The sequence below is a fragment of the Schistocerca nitens genome, chromosome 8 (assembly GCF_023898315.1).
Source record: "Schistocerca nitens isolate TAMUIC-IGC-003100 chromosome 8, iqSchNite1.1, whole genome shotgun sequence".
Taxonomy (NCBI): domain Eukaryota; kingdom Metazoa; phylum Arthropoda; class Insecta; order Orthoptera; family Acrididae; genus Schistocerca; species Schistocerca nitens.
In genome coordinates this window covers 59,277,241-59,292,899 of record NC_064621.1, presented here as the reverse complement: position 1 = coordinate 59,292,899, position 15,659 = coordinate 59,277,241, and the positions used below count along the sequence as shown (strand labels likewise).

Below are 15,659 nucleotides of genomic sequence, written 5' to 3'. Positions count from 1 at the left end.
GTGCCAAGATGTGCTGGCCGTGCACCAAGGCATGTTTAGCCACAGGGTGTCTGCCTGTGTCCATTCATGCGAATGGACAGTTTGTTGCTGGTCATTCCCACATAGAAAGCTTCACAGTGTAGGCAGGTCAGTTGGTAAATCACATGGGTGCTTTCACACGTGGCTCTGCCTTTGATCGTGTACACCTTCCGGGTTACAGAACTGGAGTAGGTGGTGGTGGGAGGGTGCATGGGACAGGTTTTACACCGGGGGTGGTTACAAGGGTAGGAGCCAGAGGGTAGGGAAGGTGGTTTGGGGATTTCATAGGGATGAACTAAGAGGTTACAAAGGTTAGGTGGACGGTGGAAAGACACTCTTGGTGGAGTGGGGAGGATTTCATGAAGGATGGATCTCATTTCAGGGCAGGATTTGAGGAAGTCGTATCCCTGCTGGAGAGCCACATTCAGAATCTGATCCAGTCCCGGAAAGTATCCTGTCACAAGTGGGGCACTTTTGTGGTTCTTCTGTGGGAGGTTATGGGTTTGAGGGGATGAGGAAGTGGCTCTGGTTATTTGCTTCTGTACCAGGTTGGGAGGGTAGTTGCGGGATGCGAAAGCCGTTTTCAGGTTGTTGGTGTAACGGTTCAGGGAGTCCGGACTGGAGCAGATTTGTTTGCCACGAAGACCTAGGCTGTAGGGAAGGGACCGTTTGATGTGGAATGGCTGGCAGCTGTCATAAAGGAGGTACTGTTGCTTGTTGGTGGGTTTGATGTGGACGGACGTGTGAAGCTGGCCATTGGACAGATGGAGGTCAACATCAAGGAAAGTGGCATGGGATTTGGAGTAGGACCAGGTGAATCTGATGGAACCAAAGGAGTTGAGGTTGGAGAGGAAATTCTGGAGTTGTTCTTCACTGTGAGCCCAGATCATGAAGATGTCATCAATAAATCTGTACCAAACTTTGGGTTGGCAGGCCTGGGTAACCAAGAAGGCTTCCTCTAAGCGACCCATGAATAGGTTGGCATACGAGGGGGCCATCCTGGTACCCATGGCTGTTCCCTGTAATTGTTGGTATGTCTGGCCTTCAAAAGTGAAGAAGTTGTGGGTCAGGATGAAGCTGGCTAAGGTAATGAGGAAAGAGGTTTTAGGTAGGGTGGCAGGTGATCGGCGTGAAAGGAAGTGCTCCATCGCAGCGAGACCGTGGACGTGCGGAATATTTGTGTATAAGGAAGTGACATCTATGGTTACAAAAATGGTTTCTGGGGGTAACAGATTGGGTAAGGATTCCAGGTGTTCGAGAAAGTGGTTGGTGTCTTTGTTGAAGGATGGGAGACTGCATGTAATGGGTTGAAGGTGTTGATCTACGTAGGCAGAGATATGTTCTGTGGGGGCTTGGTAACCAGCTACAATGGGGAGGCCAGGATGATTGGGTTTGTGAATTTTAGGAAGAAGGTAGAAGGTAGGGGTGCAGGGTGTCAGTGGGGTCAGGAAGTTGATGGAGTCAGGTGAAAGGTTTTGTAGGGGGCCTAAGGTTCTGAGGATTCCTTGAAGCTCCGCCTGGAGATCAGGAATAGGATTACCTTGGCAAACTTTGTATGTGGTGTTGTCTGAAAGCTGACGCAGTCCCTCAGCCACATACTCCCGACGATCAAGTACCATGGTCGTGGAACCCTTGTCCACCGGAAGAATGACGATGGATCAGTCAGCCTTCAGATCACGGATAGCTTGGGCTTCAGCAGTGTTGGGAGTAGGATTAAGTTTTTTAAGAAGGATTGAGAAGCAAGGCTGGAAGGCAGAAATTCCTGGAAGGTTTGGAGAGGGTGATTTTGAGGAAGAGGAGGTGGGTCCCGCTGTGACGGAGGACGGAACTGTTCCAGCCAGGGTTCAATCCGGATAGTGTCTTGGGGAGTTGGATCATTAGGAGTAGGATTAGGATCATTTTTCTTCGTGGCAAAGTGATATTTCCAGCAGAGAGTACGAGTGTAGGACAGTAAATCTTTGATGAGGGCTGTTTGGTTGAATCTGGGAGTTGGGCTGAAGGTGAGGCCTTTGGATAGGACAGAGGTTTCGGATTGGGAGAGAGGTTTGGAGGAAAGGTTAACTACTGAATTAGGGTGTTGTGGTTCCAGATTGTGTTGATTGGAATTTTGAGGTTTTGGAGGGAGTGGAGCTGGAATTGGGAGATTGAGTAGATGGGAGAGACTGGGTTTGTGTGCAATGAGAGGACGTTGAGGTTTGCTGGAAAGGTTGTGAAGGGTGAGTGAGTTGCCTTTCTGGAGGTGGGAAACCAGCTTCACACGTCCGTCCACATCAAACCCACCAACAAGCAACAGTACCTCCTTTATGACAGCTGCCACCCATTCCATATCAAACGGTCCCTTCCCTACAGCATAGGCCTTCGTGGCAAACGAATCTGCTCCAGTCCAGACTCCCTGAACCATTACACCAACAACCTGAAAACAGCTTTCACATCCCGCAACTACCATCCCGACCTGGTACAGAAGCAAATAACCAGAGCCACTTCCTCATCCCCTCAAACCCATAACCTCCCACAGAAGAACCACAAAAGTGCCCCACTTGTGACAGGATACTTTCCGGGACTGGATCAGACTCTGAATGTGGCCCTCCAGCAGGGATACGACTTCCTCAAATCCTGCCCTGAAATGAGATCCATCCTTCATGAAATCCTCCCCACTCCACCAAGAGTGTCTTTCCACCGTCCACCTAACCTTCATAACCTCTTAGTTCATCCCTATGAAATCCCCAAACCACCTTCCCTACCCTCTGGCTCCTACCCTTGTAACCACCCCCGGTGTAAAACCTGTCCCATGCAACCTCCCACCACCACCTACTCCAGTCCTGTAACCCAGAAGGTGTACACGATCAAAGGCAGAGCCACATGTGAAAGCACCCATGTGATTTACCAACTGACATGCCTACACTGTGAAGCTTTCTATGTGGGCATGACCAGCAATAAACTGTCCATTCGCATGAATGGACACAGGCAGACAGTGTTTGTTGGTAATGAGGATCACCCTGTGGCTAAACATGCCTTGGTGCATGGCCAGCACATCTTGGCACAGTGTTACACCGTCCGGGTTATCTGGATACTTCCCACTAACACCAACCTGTCAGAACTCGAGATGGGAACTTGCCCTTCAGTATATCCTCTCTTCTCGTTATCCGCCAGGCCTCAACCTCCGCTAATTTCTAGTTGCCGCCGCTCATACCTCACCTGTCTTTCAACAACATCTTTGCCCCTGTATTTCTGCCTCGACTGACATCTCTGCCGAATCCTTTTGCCTTTACAAATGTCTGCTTGTGTCTGTGTATGTGTGGTTAGATATGGGTGTGTGTGCGCAAGTGTATACCTGTCCTTTTTTTCCCCCTAAGGTAAGTCTTTCCGCTCCCGGGATTGGAATGACTCCTTACCCTCTCCCTTAAAACCCACATCCTTTTGTCTTTCCCTCTCCTTCCCTCTTTCCTGATGAAGCAACCGTTGGTTGCGAAAGCTAGAATTTTGTGTGTATGATTGTGTTTGTTTGTGTGTCTATCGACCTGCCAGCGCTTTCATATGGTAAGTCACATCATCTTTGTTTATAGATATATTTTTCCTGCGTGGAATGTTTCCCTCTATTATATAAATATACATTGTACATGACTTGTTAATTAATGTGAACACCCGAAGATCGAGTGAACGTAAAATGCATGTACTCAAAAAGTCTGTTCTAAGGCATAACTTGTTGGTATGGCATGTCATGAAAGGGTGTCATTCATATCAGTGCGTTACCCCCAAAAAATTAAAATCGCACATGCCAAAGTTTTACCTTTATGCACTAGGAGCACTGCTATTGCTACATGTGCATAGTTGGCCTGCAAGCTTAACTAAGTATACGAAACAAGCCTGTAGATCACCAAAGGTCGCCCATGCCAATTCTACAAGATTAATCTATTTAGTTAACCATTTTCAGCTTGCAACACCATCATCAGACATTAACTGGCTATCAAATGTCAAAGAAGTTACAATATTTATAAACAACATTGAAAAAGATGTTACTCATCCAGAATTAGTCAGAAACATAGTAAATGTCATCAGTTGGCAAGATGAAATGTGACACTACAGCACAATTATCAGTCTTTTGCAGTAGTCTTTGAAACAAAAAGTTAAGTCAACAGGACACTTTTGTTTAGCAAAAAAGATGTACAACAGAAAATTACCCTGAAGTACATCACCAGGAAGTCAAGAGGAACATCTGCCACTGCAAATAAAGCCATAGATTATAAAGGCAGGCAGTGTTTTTCAAGTTTAGCATTAATGTTTTTCCTAGTTTTCTCCCTTTATATTTATTTTCTGTTCACTTTTTTATTTTTTCATTGCATTACCACTGCACTGTCAAAGATGACATTTACAGCATGTTCAAGCTTCAATCTAGATGAGTAATAACTTTTCCAGTATAGTTTACAAATATTGTAACTTCTTTGGCAACAATAGTCAGTTAAAATCTGACAATAGTCTTTTAAGCTAAAAACTGATTAACTAAATTTATCCTGAAGGACATACATGATATTGTGCATTTCATTTATAGTTAAGGAGACAGTTTACGCACAGGGGTTTCATGGGCATAATATCAGTTTCCTCAAATGATACCTGTAATTTGGACATGAAATGTTTCCACATCCAAGGATATATGAGGTATATCACCAGCATCTGTTATTACTGAGGGTTTTGCTGCAATTTTACTTTCGTTAAATCTTCATGATGTAATCCTCCATGGTATTCTCCAATTTGAGATTCTAAACTGCTTTTGATTTGGTTGTAAATTGTGTTTGAGAATGCTCTGTACACACTGTTCAGAAAGGTTACTCCTCTATAATTATCTTGGCTAGTTTTTATTTCCTTCTTTAAATATTGTATGAATCATTTTCAAGGCCTAGGGCTGCAGAAATTTCTTTGTGACTCACATTTGAATTAGATGTTGATGGAAATTTACAATCACAGGTTTTACATTTTCCACTAGTACTCTAACTGTGGTTTCTGCCTCACTGATAAGTGGAGGGTTTATTTGATCATCATTTCAGCTCATCTTCATCGATGCACAAGTCACATAAGTGGCATCAAACATAAAGACTTGGACCAGGCAATTATACAACACCAGACACGGTCTCCTGGCCAATAATGCTATATGCACATTTTTTTGAATTATGATCAAAGTTTGCTGTATTCATCTGTGTTTTTTAGTTCTAAATTTGATTCTTTTGACTTCAGGTCTTGATGGTTTATCCAGTCTTGGTCACATTATTCACTTCACCATCTGTATTTCTTTCTGGGATTTATTGGGGCTAACTCTTCTGCTGCGATTAATTTAGTAGTCAACTCTTTTAGTGTTGATGGATCTTCCTAATAATTTCATGTAGTGCTCCATCTTTTAATCAACATATTTGAGCCAAATTTTCTCTCTTTTTATTGGAAGGTCTTTCTCTTTTTGTTGGTGTCAGTTTTCTGTTTTTACAATTTAATGGTCTGATCCTGAGTCTACTACCCTCAAGAATCTTACACTGTGAATTTACCAGGGGTGGAATTTCTCCATCCAGACTTGGTCCAGCTGCCATTCACACTTTACAAGGTTTCGATATTTTGAAGTCTTTAATTTGTGGAGTTTCCTTTTAAAATATTTTAATTTAGGAAAAAGATTACGTACTCTACACATTTCAATCATTCTTTAACCATTTTTATTGGTCCACTTATATTGATCCCTCTGATAGGTAATATAATAATATATTAACACACATAAAACGTAAGTTACCAGTAACACATGTGTGTAGTAGTAAAACAGGTATTAAAATGCTTAACATTATAAAACAAACCTGCATACGAAGTATTCTCTCCATCAGGCAATATATATCATAAAATAACCACATATCAGCAGCGTATATGAAAGTATTAAGAGATAAACAGGTATGAAGATAAAAAAGGGTTTAATTCTACCTAGTTCAAGATTAAAATAGCAAACCAAAGTACAGATTTTAAAAAGAAAGTTGCATGATTGACTCATAAATGGTGTGCCATTCTCTTTCAAAGTAATAATGTAGCATAAAACATCTCTTTCAAAGTAGTAATGCAGGAAATAAAAAAAATCAGAATATTGTTGTGACTGTGTCACAGTTTCTTTGCAATGTGATGTGGAAGAGTCAAGATATGAGCAATTGGCAACATGTCCTTTTCGTATTGGTTTCTACATACAACACAAAAGTACAAGCACTGTTAATGTTTTTTCTTTGAATGTGTTTGCTGTTTGGGCAGCATACATGTACACTACACTTATTTACAGTCAAAGACATGAAAAATATGTTTTCATGTAGGTACTGTTCTGTCTTTAGGAAGCAAATGTTTCATTTTAGGTTTCATTTTAGGTTGTAATGTGTGGTGTCACCGCCAGACACCACACTTGCTAGGTGGTAGCCTTTAAATCGGCCGCGGTCCATTAGTATACGTCGGACCCGCCTGTCGCCACTGTCAGTGATAGCAGACCGAGCGCCACCACGCGGCAGGTCTAGAGAGACTTACTAGCACTCGCCCCAGTTGTACAGCCGACTTTGCAAGGAAAGGTTCACTGACAACTACGCTCTCATTTGCCGAGACGATAGTTAGCATAGCCTTCAGCTACATTTGCTACGACATAGCAAAGCGCCATAATCCTTTGCTATATATATTGTGACTATAACATGTACCGTCAAGAGAGACGTTCTACAATTGTGGACTAAAGTTAAGTATTCTACCAGTTACCTCCTGTTTTGCTAGTCTTATTTCTCTGACCTGTTCCAGACCTAACGCCAGTCAGCGTGTAATTAAACGCGTGCATTTCGGCCTCCTCTAGAAACACAGTGTTGGCTCTTCTGCCAACACTACATAATGAAAATGATATTTTGGTCTAATCTGATAAAATGAACATCATATGTAATTATAACTGCACTGAAAGCAAATAATAGGAAAATAGGAGTACTTTGAGCTGAATAGAAAGGCATTGTTAATTAAATATTTTTTCTGTTACAAGAAAGGCAATAGTAGGGAAAAAAGGAGGGTGAGAGGGGGAGGGAGGAGGTAGGGGCAGAGAAGGGGGGGAGAAGGGGGGAAGGAGGGAAGGAGAGGGAGAGGGAGAGGGGGAGGGGGAGGGAAGGAGAGGGAGAGGGGGAGGGAAGGAGAGGGAGAGGGGGAGGGAAGGAGAGGGAGAGGGGGAGGGGGAGGGGGAGGGAAGGAGAGGGAGAGGGGGAGGGAAGGAGAGGGAGAGGGAGAGGGGGAGGGAAGGAGAGGGGGGAGGGAAGGAGAGAGGGAGGGGGGAGGGAAGGAGAGAGGGAGGGGGGAGGGAAGGAGAGAGGGAGGGGGGAGGGAAGGAGAGGGGAGGGAAGGAGAGGGGGGAGGGAGAGGGGGAGGGAGAGGGGGAGGGAGAGGGGGGAGGGAGAGGGGGGAGGGAGAGGGGGAGGGGGAGGGAGGGAGAGGGAGGGAGAGGGGGAGGGGGAGGGAGGGAGAGGGGGAGGGGGAGGGAGGGAGAGGGGGAGGGAGGGAGAGGGGGAGGGAGGGAGAGGGGGAGGGAGGGAGAGGGGGAGGGAGGGAGAGGGGGAGGGAGGGAGAGGGGGAGGGAGGGAGAGGGGGAGGGAGGGAGAGGGGGAGGGAGGGAGAGGGGGAGGGAGGGAGAGGGGGAGGGAGGGAGAGGGGGAGGGAGGGAGAGGGGGAGGGAGGGAGAGGGGGAGGGAGGGAGGGAGAGGGGGAGGGAGGGAGGGAGAGGGGGTGGGTAGGGAGAGGGGGAGGGAGGGAGAGGGGGAGGGAGGGAGAGGGGGAGGGAGGGAGAGGGGGAGGGAGGGAGAGGGGGAGGGAGGGAGAGGGGGAGGGAGGGAGAGGGGGAGGGAGGGAGAGGGGGAGGGAGGGAGAGGGGGAGGGAGGGAGAGGGGGAGGGAGGGAGAGGGGGAGGGAGGGAGAGGGGGAGGGAGGGAGAGGGGGAGAGGGAGAGTCCTTGACAGAATCAAAATCAGTTTTAAAACCTGTATGCCTAGACATATAAGACAGAAAATAAGGCACAGCTAGTAACTATTTCTCACTACCTCTATGCACCTTGTTTATCCAAACTAGAGTTTGGATCAACTTTTCTTTCCATCCAGCATCAGTTTACTTTATTTAATTCACTTTCAATAAATTATTTTTAATTTAAAAGAATTAGAAGTTCACTTATGGTTCTCAGTCAGTGTATTTTTCAACACTTATTCAATAATTCCTGTTTTGCTGGCTGCTAATTGAGCATACTTAACAAATATGAAAAGAGTTTCATATGCTACTACTTGTACAACAAAATCACAATCAGTACCAAATTTAACAGCTAAAACCATAGAAAGAAAAGTATGGAGTCAGGATCTGTTTTAGAATTTCACCAATAAATTTGTAAATTTATCCTACCTTCTTTCAGGCACTTTCGAACTTCCATAGCTTCATAACGTAAACCTGCACTGTTGTTGAAATTAAAAGGTTTTGATGCTGTTGGCAAAATGAAATCATAGTTCTTTTCTGGTGTTGATAAACTTGTAGGACACCAGAAGCTCGGCAACTGCACACACAATGGAAAACTATTATTATCACTGGAAATTATATAAATGTTTTGTAACACATATTTACCATTTAGCTACATAAAATATGACACTGACTAATTTGGATGCTCAGGCAGGGAGTGAATGAAGAAAAAAAAAGACAGTAATGTTTAAAACAAACAAATTTATCATACTGGTTGTGTCTGGAAGGAAATACAATGAGTAATTTTGGGAAATCAGAAAACTAATATAAATCAGTGTGAGTCAACTTGCAACTGACTCATTATTTTTTCAAGATAAGTTTAGTTTTGAACACTGTGTTGTCTTGTTTTGCTTCACATAATTTGGATTGAGTTTTCTGGGTTCCATTAAAGATAGACAATTTTATAAGAGCAAGCTTTCCTTTCATCAATTCTCTTAAGAAAAATATAAAACATAGTTACATCATAAGCAGAAAACAGCACACAACAAGTGCTTCAAACAATCCTTTCCTATCATACAAAACAATCTTCATTTTGTAGTGCCACCATCGTTTAAGACAGGGAAAGTTAGTTTTGTGCAATATTCTGAGCACAAGTTAGAGCCAGGTGTGGGCCGGATTGCAGTGAGTTACTCATACCAACAGTTGCGAAGTAGAAAAGAGGCCACAGGGCCATCAGATTGCTGAAAGAGTATACGTAGTGGTTTTGCATGTCGCAAATCACAGGCAGAAGGGGCCCACTGGGCAACCTAATGTGTTACGAGTACGTGACGCGAAGTGGCGCGTATGGCAAAACAGAGGTGCACAGCCGCGTATAAATAGGTGCGGGTTTCTAACGAGATTCATTCAAGTGTGGCAGCTCTCCTGGATGGCAGGGTGTGTCACACCACCAACTACACGCAGAAGCAGATGGGGCGCCAGTGTTCCAAACCACGGTGGGTCGCCGGTTCGACCCTCTGAGGTCAGCGTGGGGTCCGTAGCCAGCCTGGACTGTCGTGTTGAGTTCAACACGTGCCGGAGGCATCCCGAGGTGAGGGTCGCAGATTTGGATGCCGGATCGCAGCCACGCCAGCGAGGGAACATGGCGCGCACCATCTAGCAGTTGTCAGCAGGCCACTTGGTGGCTCCTCGTAGTGGTGCTGAGGCAATGAGGATGGGGACAGCCGAGTCGGCAGCCAGCGCATCATAATGCCATTGGAACTCCGCGGCTGGCCAAGGCCAGCTTGACACAGCGTTGCATTGCACGGGCCACTGGGGTGCTTCCTCAGCATTGCGGGGCCCTGTGACACAGATCGAGGTATACATGGGCACTGTGGTTGGAAAACGCAAGTCACTTGGAAAGCTCGGATGAGTCTAATACGGTGACTTCTACCTCTTCCCGCTACATTTGGTGTCAGAATAGCGTCTGTCCAGTACGACGTTCAAGCCCACCGCCTGCATTCCAGTCCCAAGTTGTTGTGAGTTTTGACAAGTTTTCTTTTGAGTGTTGGATATTTTCTTTCTTGTTTGTGTTTTTAGTATGGCCTGCCAGGAGCCACATTTTAGATGTTTTGTGTAGGTATATTATTATTATTATTATTATTATTAGTAGTAGTAGTAGTATTAGTAGTAGTAGTAGTAGTAGTTGTTGTTGTTGTTGTTGTTTTTTGAGAATAGTTATTTGGGGCAGTAAGATTTATTATTATAATTTTTTTTTTCGTGGCGTTTAATTACTTTTGTATTGGTTTGAGTATGATGTTACAGAGTATGATGATAACGAGGAGTAAGGAGTTGGGTTATTCTTGTACTTAAATGTTTTGTTTCGGAACTAACTGGGAATGAAAATAACACAATAGCAGGGTCAGGGACGCGAGGTGTGTCGGAACCAGAAGTGGTACGGATTTTCTTGGAAAAAGTAGCACAATTGACAGCAGACAATACATAGTTGAGAAATGAATTAACATCTAGAAGTGAGTGGGAAACCGCATCTGATCAGTCGTTGTTGCCTAGAGTGCAGGGGACTGATCCAGCTGCTGCGAGTTTGATTATTCCATTTTCTGGCAAGGTACCTGAGGATGTGCGTTCATTTGTGGAGGACTTGGAGACTTCAGTGGTGATGGATGGTTGGTTTCATGAGCAGTTGTTACATATAGCCAAGATTAGATTAATGGGTGAAACAAATACATATTATGGTGTTCTGAGGCCTTAAGGAATGCAGGACAGTTTAAGCAGTTAAAGGAAGGGCTTTTACAAAGGCACAAAAAACAGAATAGCACTTGGTACTTTGGAGAGAGGTTAAGTAAAATGCCAAAGAGGCAGGGGGAGACGATAGAGAAATTTACAGACAGAATAAGGGAAATTAATGAGTAACGAGTTTGGTCAGAGCAATGAAGCGAATGATGTTCTGTTGCAGGAGGCCGAGCAAAGGGCACTTTATGTATTTTTGAGAGGGTTACCGGCTCATATGCCATGGAAATTGCGTGAAGGGATTTCGAAAGCTTTGTATTCGGTCATTCAGCTATCAATTCAACGTGAGGAAATAGATGTGGCAACAGGGGTACGCAAGAGGTAAACAGTGTTTGCAGCAGGTGTGAAATGTTTTAAGTGTGGTTGTATGGGACATGTGCAAAGGCAATGTACCCAGTCACCGAGGAATAAAGGAAGGGGTGGAAATCGGCAGCGGGGAGGATGGAGAAGTGGAGATAGGAGAGGTGGACAAGCGTTAAACGGCAGAGGGGGCCCCAAGACCCACCTAAGGTGGCTCTCGTTTAATTTCAATGCTACGAATACGTATGCAGAGGTGGAATGTTCAGTGGTAGGATCCAAAGGAACTAAAAAGTTTAAGATTTTGTTGGACACAGGGGTGCAAGTGTCAGTGGCTACTAGGAATATAATGGGATGAAGGAAGCTAGACCCACCACGTTATAGGTTGCGTGGAGTAGGGGATAAGGAGGTCACACCTTTGGGGTCGGTGACAGCTGACTTTCGAATAGAGAAAGTCCGATTTAATGCATGCATGGAGGTAGTACCATGGGTAAGCGAGGTCTATGACATGATCCTAGCAGTAGATTTCTTGCATCAACATCATGCCAAAATTGACCTTGGACAATGAACAGTGGAACTTGGAGGAATGTTATTTCAGCTAGGGAAAACTGTTGTCAATGCAGAGCTGTTGCGAGGGGCATTCAACATAATGAACAAACCAATTGAACAGTGTACCATTAAGGCTTAATTTGCATGAGTGTTTGTCTAGTGCCACTGGGAAGTTGCTTTGGGTAGGTGTGGAGTAAAATCTACCTGTGGGTACAGTATGTGTTATTGAACCATTACAGGATAATGAAGTTTTGGGTCCATTGGGTTGTTTTGTGAAATGTAGTATTGTACGTGTACAACGGGCGAGTAGTTCGCATGAACGTTGATAATTTTAGAGCTGTAGATGAGAATTTGAGGAAAGGAATTTTAGTAGCAAATCTGGATGTGCCAGATGACGAAGACTGGTGTTCGAGAGGGGGGTGAAGCGATCAACCACTAGCTGCTGATAGAACTGCATTGCGTGACAAAATTAAGCATTTGAAAGGAGGAGAAAGAGAGCAAATGGAAGAATTATTGTGGGAATTTAAGGATTTGTTTTTTCCACAAGGGCCGTTACCAGCAACTTCATCAGTTCAACACAGGATACCGACAGGGAATTAAGCACCTGTTTACTGTAAACCATAAAGAATACCGAGGTATTTGCAGCCGATTGTGGAGGATTTCATTGATCAGCAGGTTGCGGACGGTATTATAGAGCTTAGTAATAGTTGCTGGGGAGTGGGCATTGTCATTGTGCCTAAAAAATCTATGGATGGAACTAAGAAATACACGTTCTGTTGTGACTACTGATACCTCAATAATAAGACAGTAACAAACACATATCCCATTCCATACATATCGGAGACTTTGGATCATTTAGGACAGTGCCAGTACTTTTCTTCGATGGATTTGACAAATGGTTGTCATCAGTTAGAGGTGGCTCCAGAGGATCATCCAAAAACTGTTTTCTCTACTCCCGGAGGCCATTGCCAGTACATTAGAATGCCATTCGGTTTGAAAAACACTCTGGCAACTTTTCAGAGGTTGCTAGACAGTGTCTTGAGGGGTTTGAAACCATGACAGTGTCTGGTCTATTTGAATGACATTATAGTGTTTTCAAGTAGTATGAAGCAACATAGACAGTGGTTAATGGAAGTCTTTATGAGTTTAGAGCAGCTCATTTGACGTTGAGTCTGGAGAAGTGTCATTTTGCATTAGAAGAAGTAAAATATTTGGATCATATTATCAGTAAGGACGGAGTGCAAACAGATCCGAGGTTGGTACGGGCTGCAAGGGATTTTCGGGAACTGAAAACAGTTAAGGATGTGCAGTCATTCATCAGAATTTGCAATTTCTATTGACATTTTGTGAAGGGTTTTGCAGATTTAGCACAGCCGTTGACACGATTGTTACAGAGGGGTATGAAATTTGAGTGGACAGAAGAGTGTCAGAAAGCATTTGACAAACTGAAAGAAGTGCTAACATCAAGTCCGGTTCTTGTGTTTCCAGATTTTCAAAAGGAGTTTATATTAGCATGTGATGCATTGAATCAAGCATTATGGTGTGTTCTTAGTCAGGAAATTGATGGGAAAGAACATCCTGTAGCCTATGCATCTAGGCAGTTGAATGCAGCAGAGAGGAATTACTCAACAACTGAGAGGGACATGGTTAGTGTAATCTATGAAATCACATAGTTTAAATGTTCTTTATATGTGAGAAGATTTCGGGTAGTGACGGATCATGCTGCATTGAAGTGGTTGTTGGGGTTGAAGGATCTGTCCATCAGGCTCGCTAGATGGCCTTTAAGGTTTAGTGAATTTGACTATGACGTGGTGAACAAGCCTCGGAAGAAGCACGGTAATGCAGAGGCACTGAGTAAGTAGGTGGCAAAAGTAGAAGTCATAGGTTATGACCTAGCGGTATGGCAAGAATTACAGGACGCGGACAACAATTTTATATTGTATCAGACACAGCCACAATTTAATATGTATGATGGTCTTCTGTGCAGGGAAACGAAGTTAGGGCCAAGGGTAGCAGTGCCAGCAAAGTTGAGGGAAGATGTTTTAAAGGAAGCACATGATCACGTGTTATCTGGTTATGGAGGTGTAGAGCGATGAATAGGAGAGTGGCGGAGAGGTATTGGTGGAGAGGTAGGAAAGTAGATGTGGATTAGTATGTCAAGAATTGTGCACCATGTGCGTAGAGAGCAGATTTGAGCCGGAAACAGGTACAGCTACAACGATTACCAGAAGCGACATGTCCATTTTCCTTGCTGGGGACTGATGTCTTACGACCTATCATGCGAACACCATCAGGGAACAGATTCGTTCTGAAAATAATAGATCATTTTTCGATGTATGTGGAGATCGTGGCTGTGCCAAATCAACAGGCAGCAGTGGTTGCACATGTGTTAGTAAACAAGTGGATTTTGAGGGTTTGGTGTACTGGAAACAATAATTACTGATGAAGGGACCAACTTCAGGTCAGACTTAATGATGGAACTGTGTAAATTGTTGAGTGTAAAGAAGTTGAGGATGAGCGCATTGCATCCACAGGCAAACGCAAGGACAGAACGCGTGCACAGAACAATCGGGAAGATGTTGAGTTTTTATGTGGATTCTCATCACCATCAGTGGGACGAGTATTTGAAGTATATTGTATGAGCATACAATGTAAAACTCCATACAAATACCGATTTGTCTCCATATGAGGTAGTGTACGGGCGAAAAATGCCGTTCGTGTTTGATTTGGTGAAGTTACAGAAAGGAAGGACCAGGGATCTGTACCTCAATTTGCAAGGACAATTCAGGATGTTTGGAAACAGGTACAAAAGGCGAATACAAAGGCTTTGGAAAGGCAGGAAGACGCAGTAAAGCAGAAAGGAAGTTTACCGCAAAACAGAGTGGGGCAATGGGTAATGCTGTCCAGCTCCTATACGCAAAAAGGGAAAACGAAGAAGTTCCTCACGAGGTACCAAGGGCCATACCAAGTTGTTGAAACCACATCCCCCATTAATGTTAAGCTTCAGCTGCTAACTAGAACAACAATAGTACAAATTGGGCGGTTTGTGATTCCAGGTGTGTCACAGGAAGCAAAGAGGAAGAAAGAGAGAGTGAAGAGAGGTGCTAAGCACAGAGAAAACCAGGAAGATAGAGTACGGCATGAAGTACCATATGCTTTGCAATCCAGAAAGTAGTAGAGTATTTGTAGTTTTCTTTCTTTTCCCCATGTTGTGTAGCATTGGGTTTGCGTAAAGTAATTAGACATTGTAGTTTCACATGTTGTATGTATTTTCAAATATAGCTTGCTGCGGACAGCAGTCCTTTTGAAGAGGGAGTAAGGGTGATGGCAATCCCTGTCCTCAGGTCATTGAAAATGGAAGTGTAGCGTCTGACATATGTGGAGTGTTATTGGAGGATAAATCAAACACAGTTCTGGAGAAATAAATGCGTCTGAGTGAATTTTGTGACAAAGCTGTAATAAATATGTGTTGAACGATGTCAGAGTCATACGATTCCCTGTTTAAATTTTTAGTTATCGACAGTGCTGGGTCAGGAATGTCTTGTTTATTGCACCAGTTCATATAATGTAAATTTAAGGATGAAAGTAGTCACACAATCGGTGCTGAGTTTGGATAAAAAATAGTGAATGTTGGAGGAAAATCTGTGAAGCTACAAATACGGGAAACGTGCGCGGTGCAGTTATTTTTAGCCAGAGGGGAAAGGAACAGAATGTCCAGGGGACATCGTGGAGCCAAAGTTGCGCTTGCAACAGGTTGGGATGCATTGAATCTTCTCCACCTACGAGAATTTGGTAGTAGTAACAAGTTGTTTTGAGCGGGGAGTATTTGCAGAAGTGAAACATATAGAGCTTGAGGGGAGCAGAATTTTAATCAATGGAACTAAATGTGACATAATAGGACCAACCTTCCACCTGCCAGTGTCAGTTTCAGGAGTCATGCAATTGAATGTTATGGCAGCCACAGTTGTACTGGCCAGAAGCCACTTTTAGAGTTTTTTACAAGGCAGAATCTGACCTTGTTAAACCAAACTCTGGAGCCAGGTCTGTTGAGATCCGTA

The 15,659-nt window shown here is 44.0% G+C and overlaps 1 protein-coding gene across 2 annotated transcripts in view; it reads right to left on the bottom strand.

The window, feature by feature from the left end:
• LOC126198481 (trans-1,2-dihydrobenzene-1,2-diol dehydrogenase-like) overlaps nt 1-15,659 on the bottom strand; it is a 115,444-nt gene that overhangs the window by 12,637 nt on the left and 87,148 nt on the right. For both annotated transcript variants that reach the window (XM_049934842.1, XM_049934841.1), the window contains exon 5: nt 8,422-8,569. In XM_049934842.1, the coding sequence (XP_049790799.1) occupies nt 8,422-8,569 (148 nt within the window). The remainder of the gene's footprint in view (nt 1-8,421; nt 8,570-15,659) is intronic.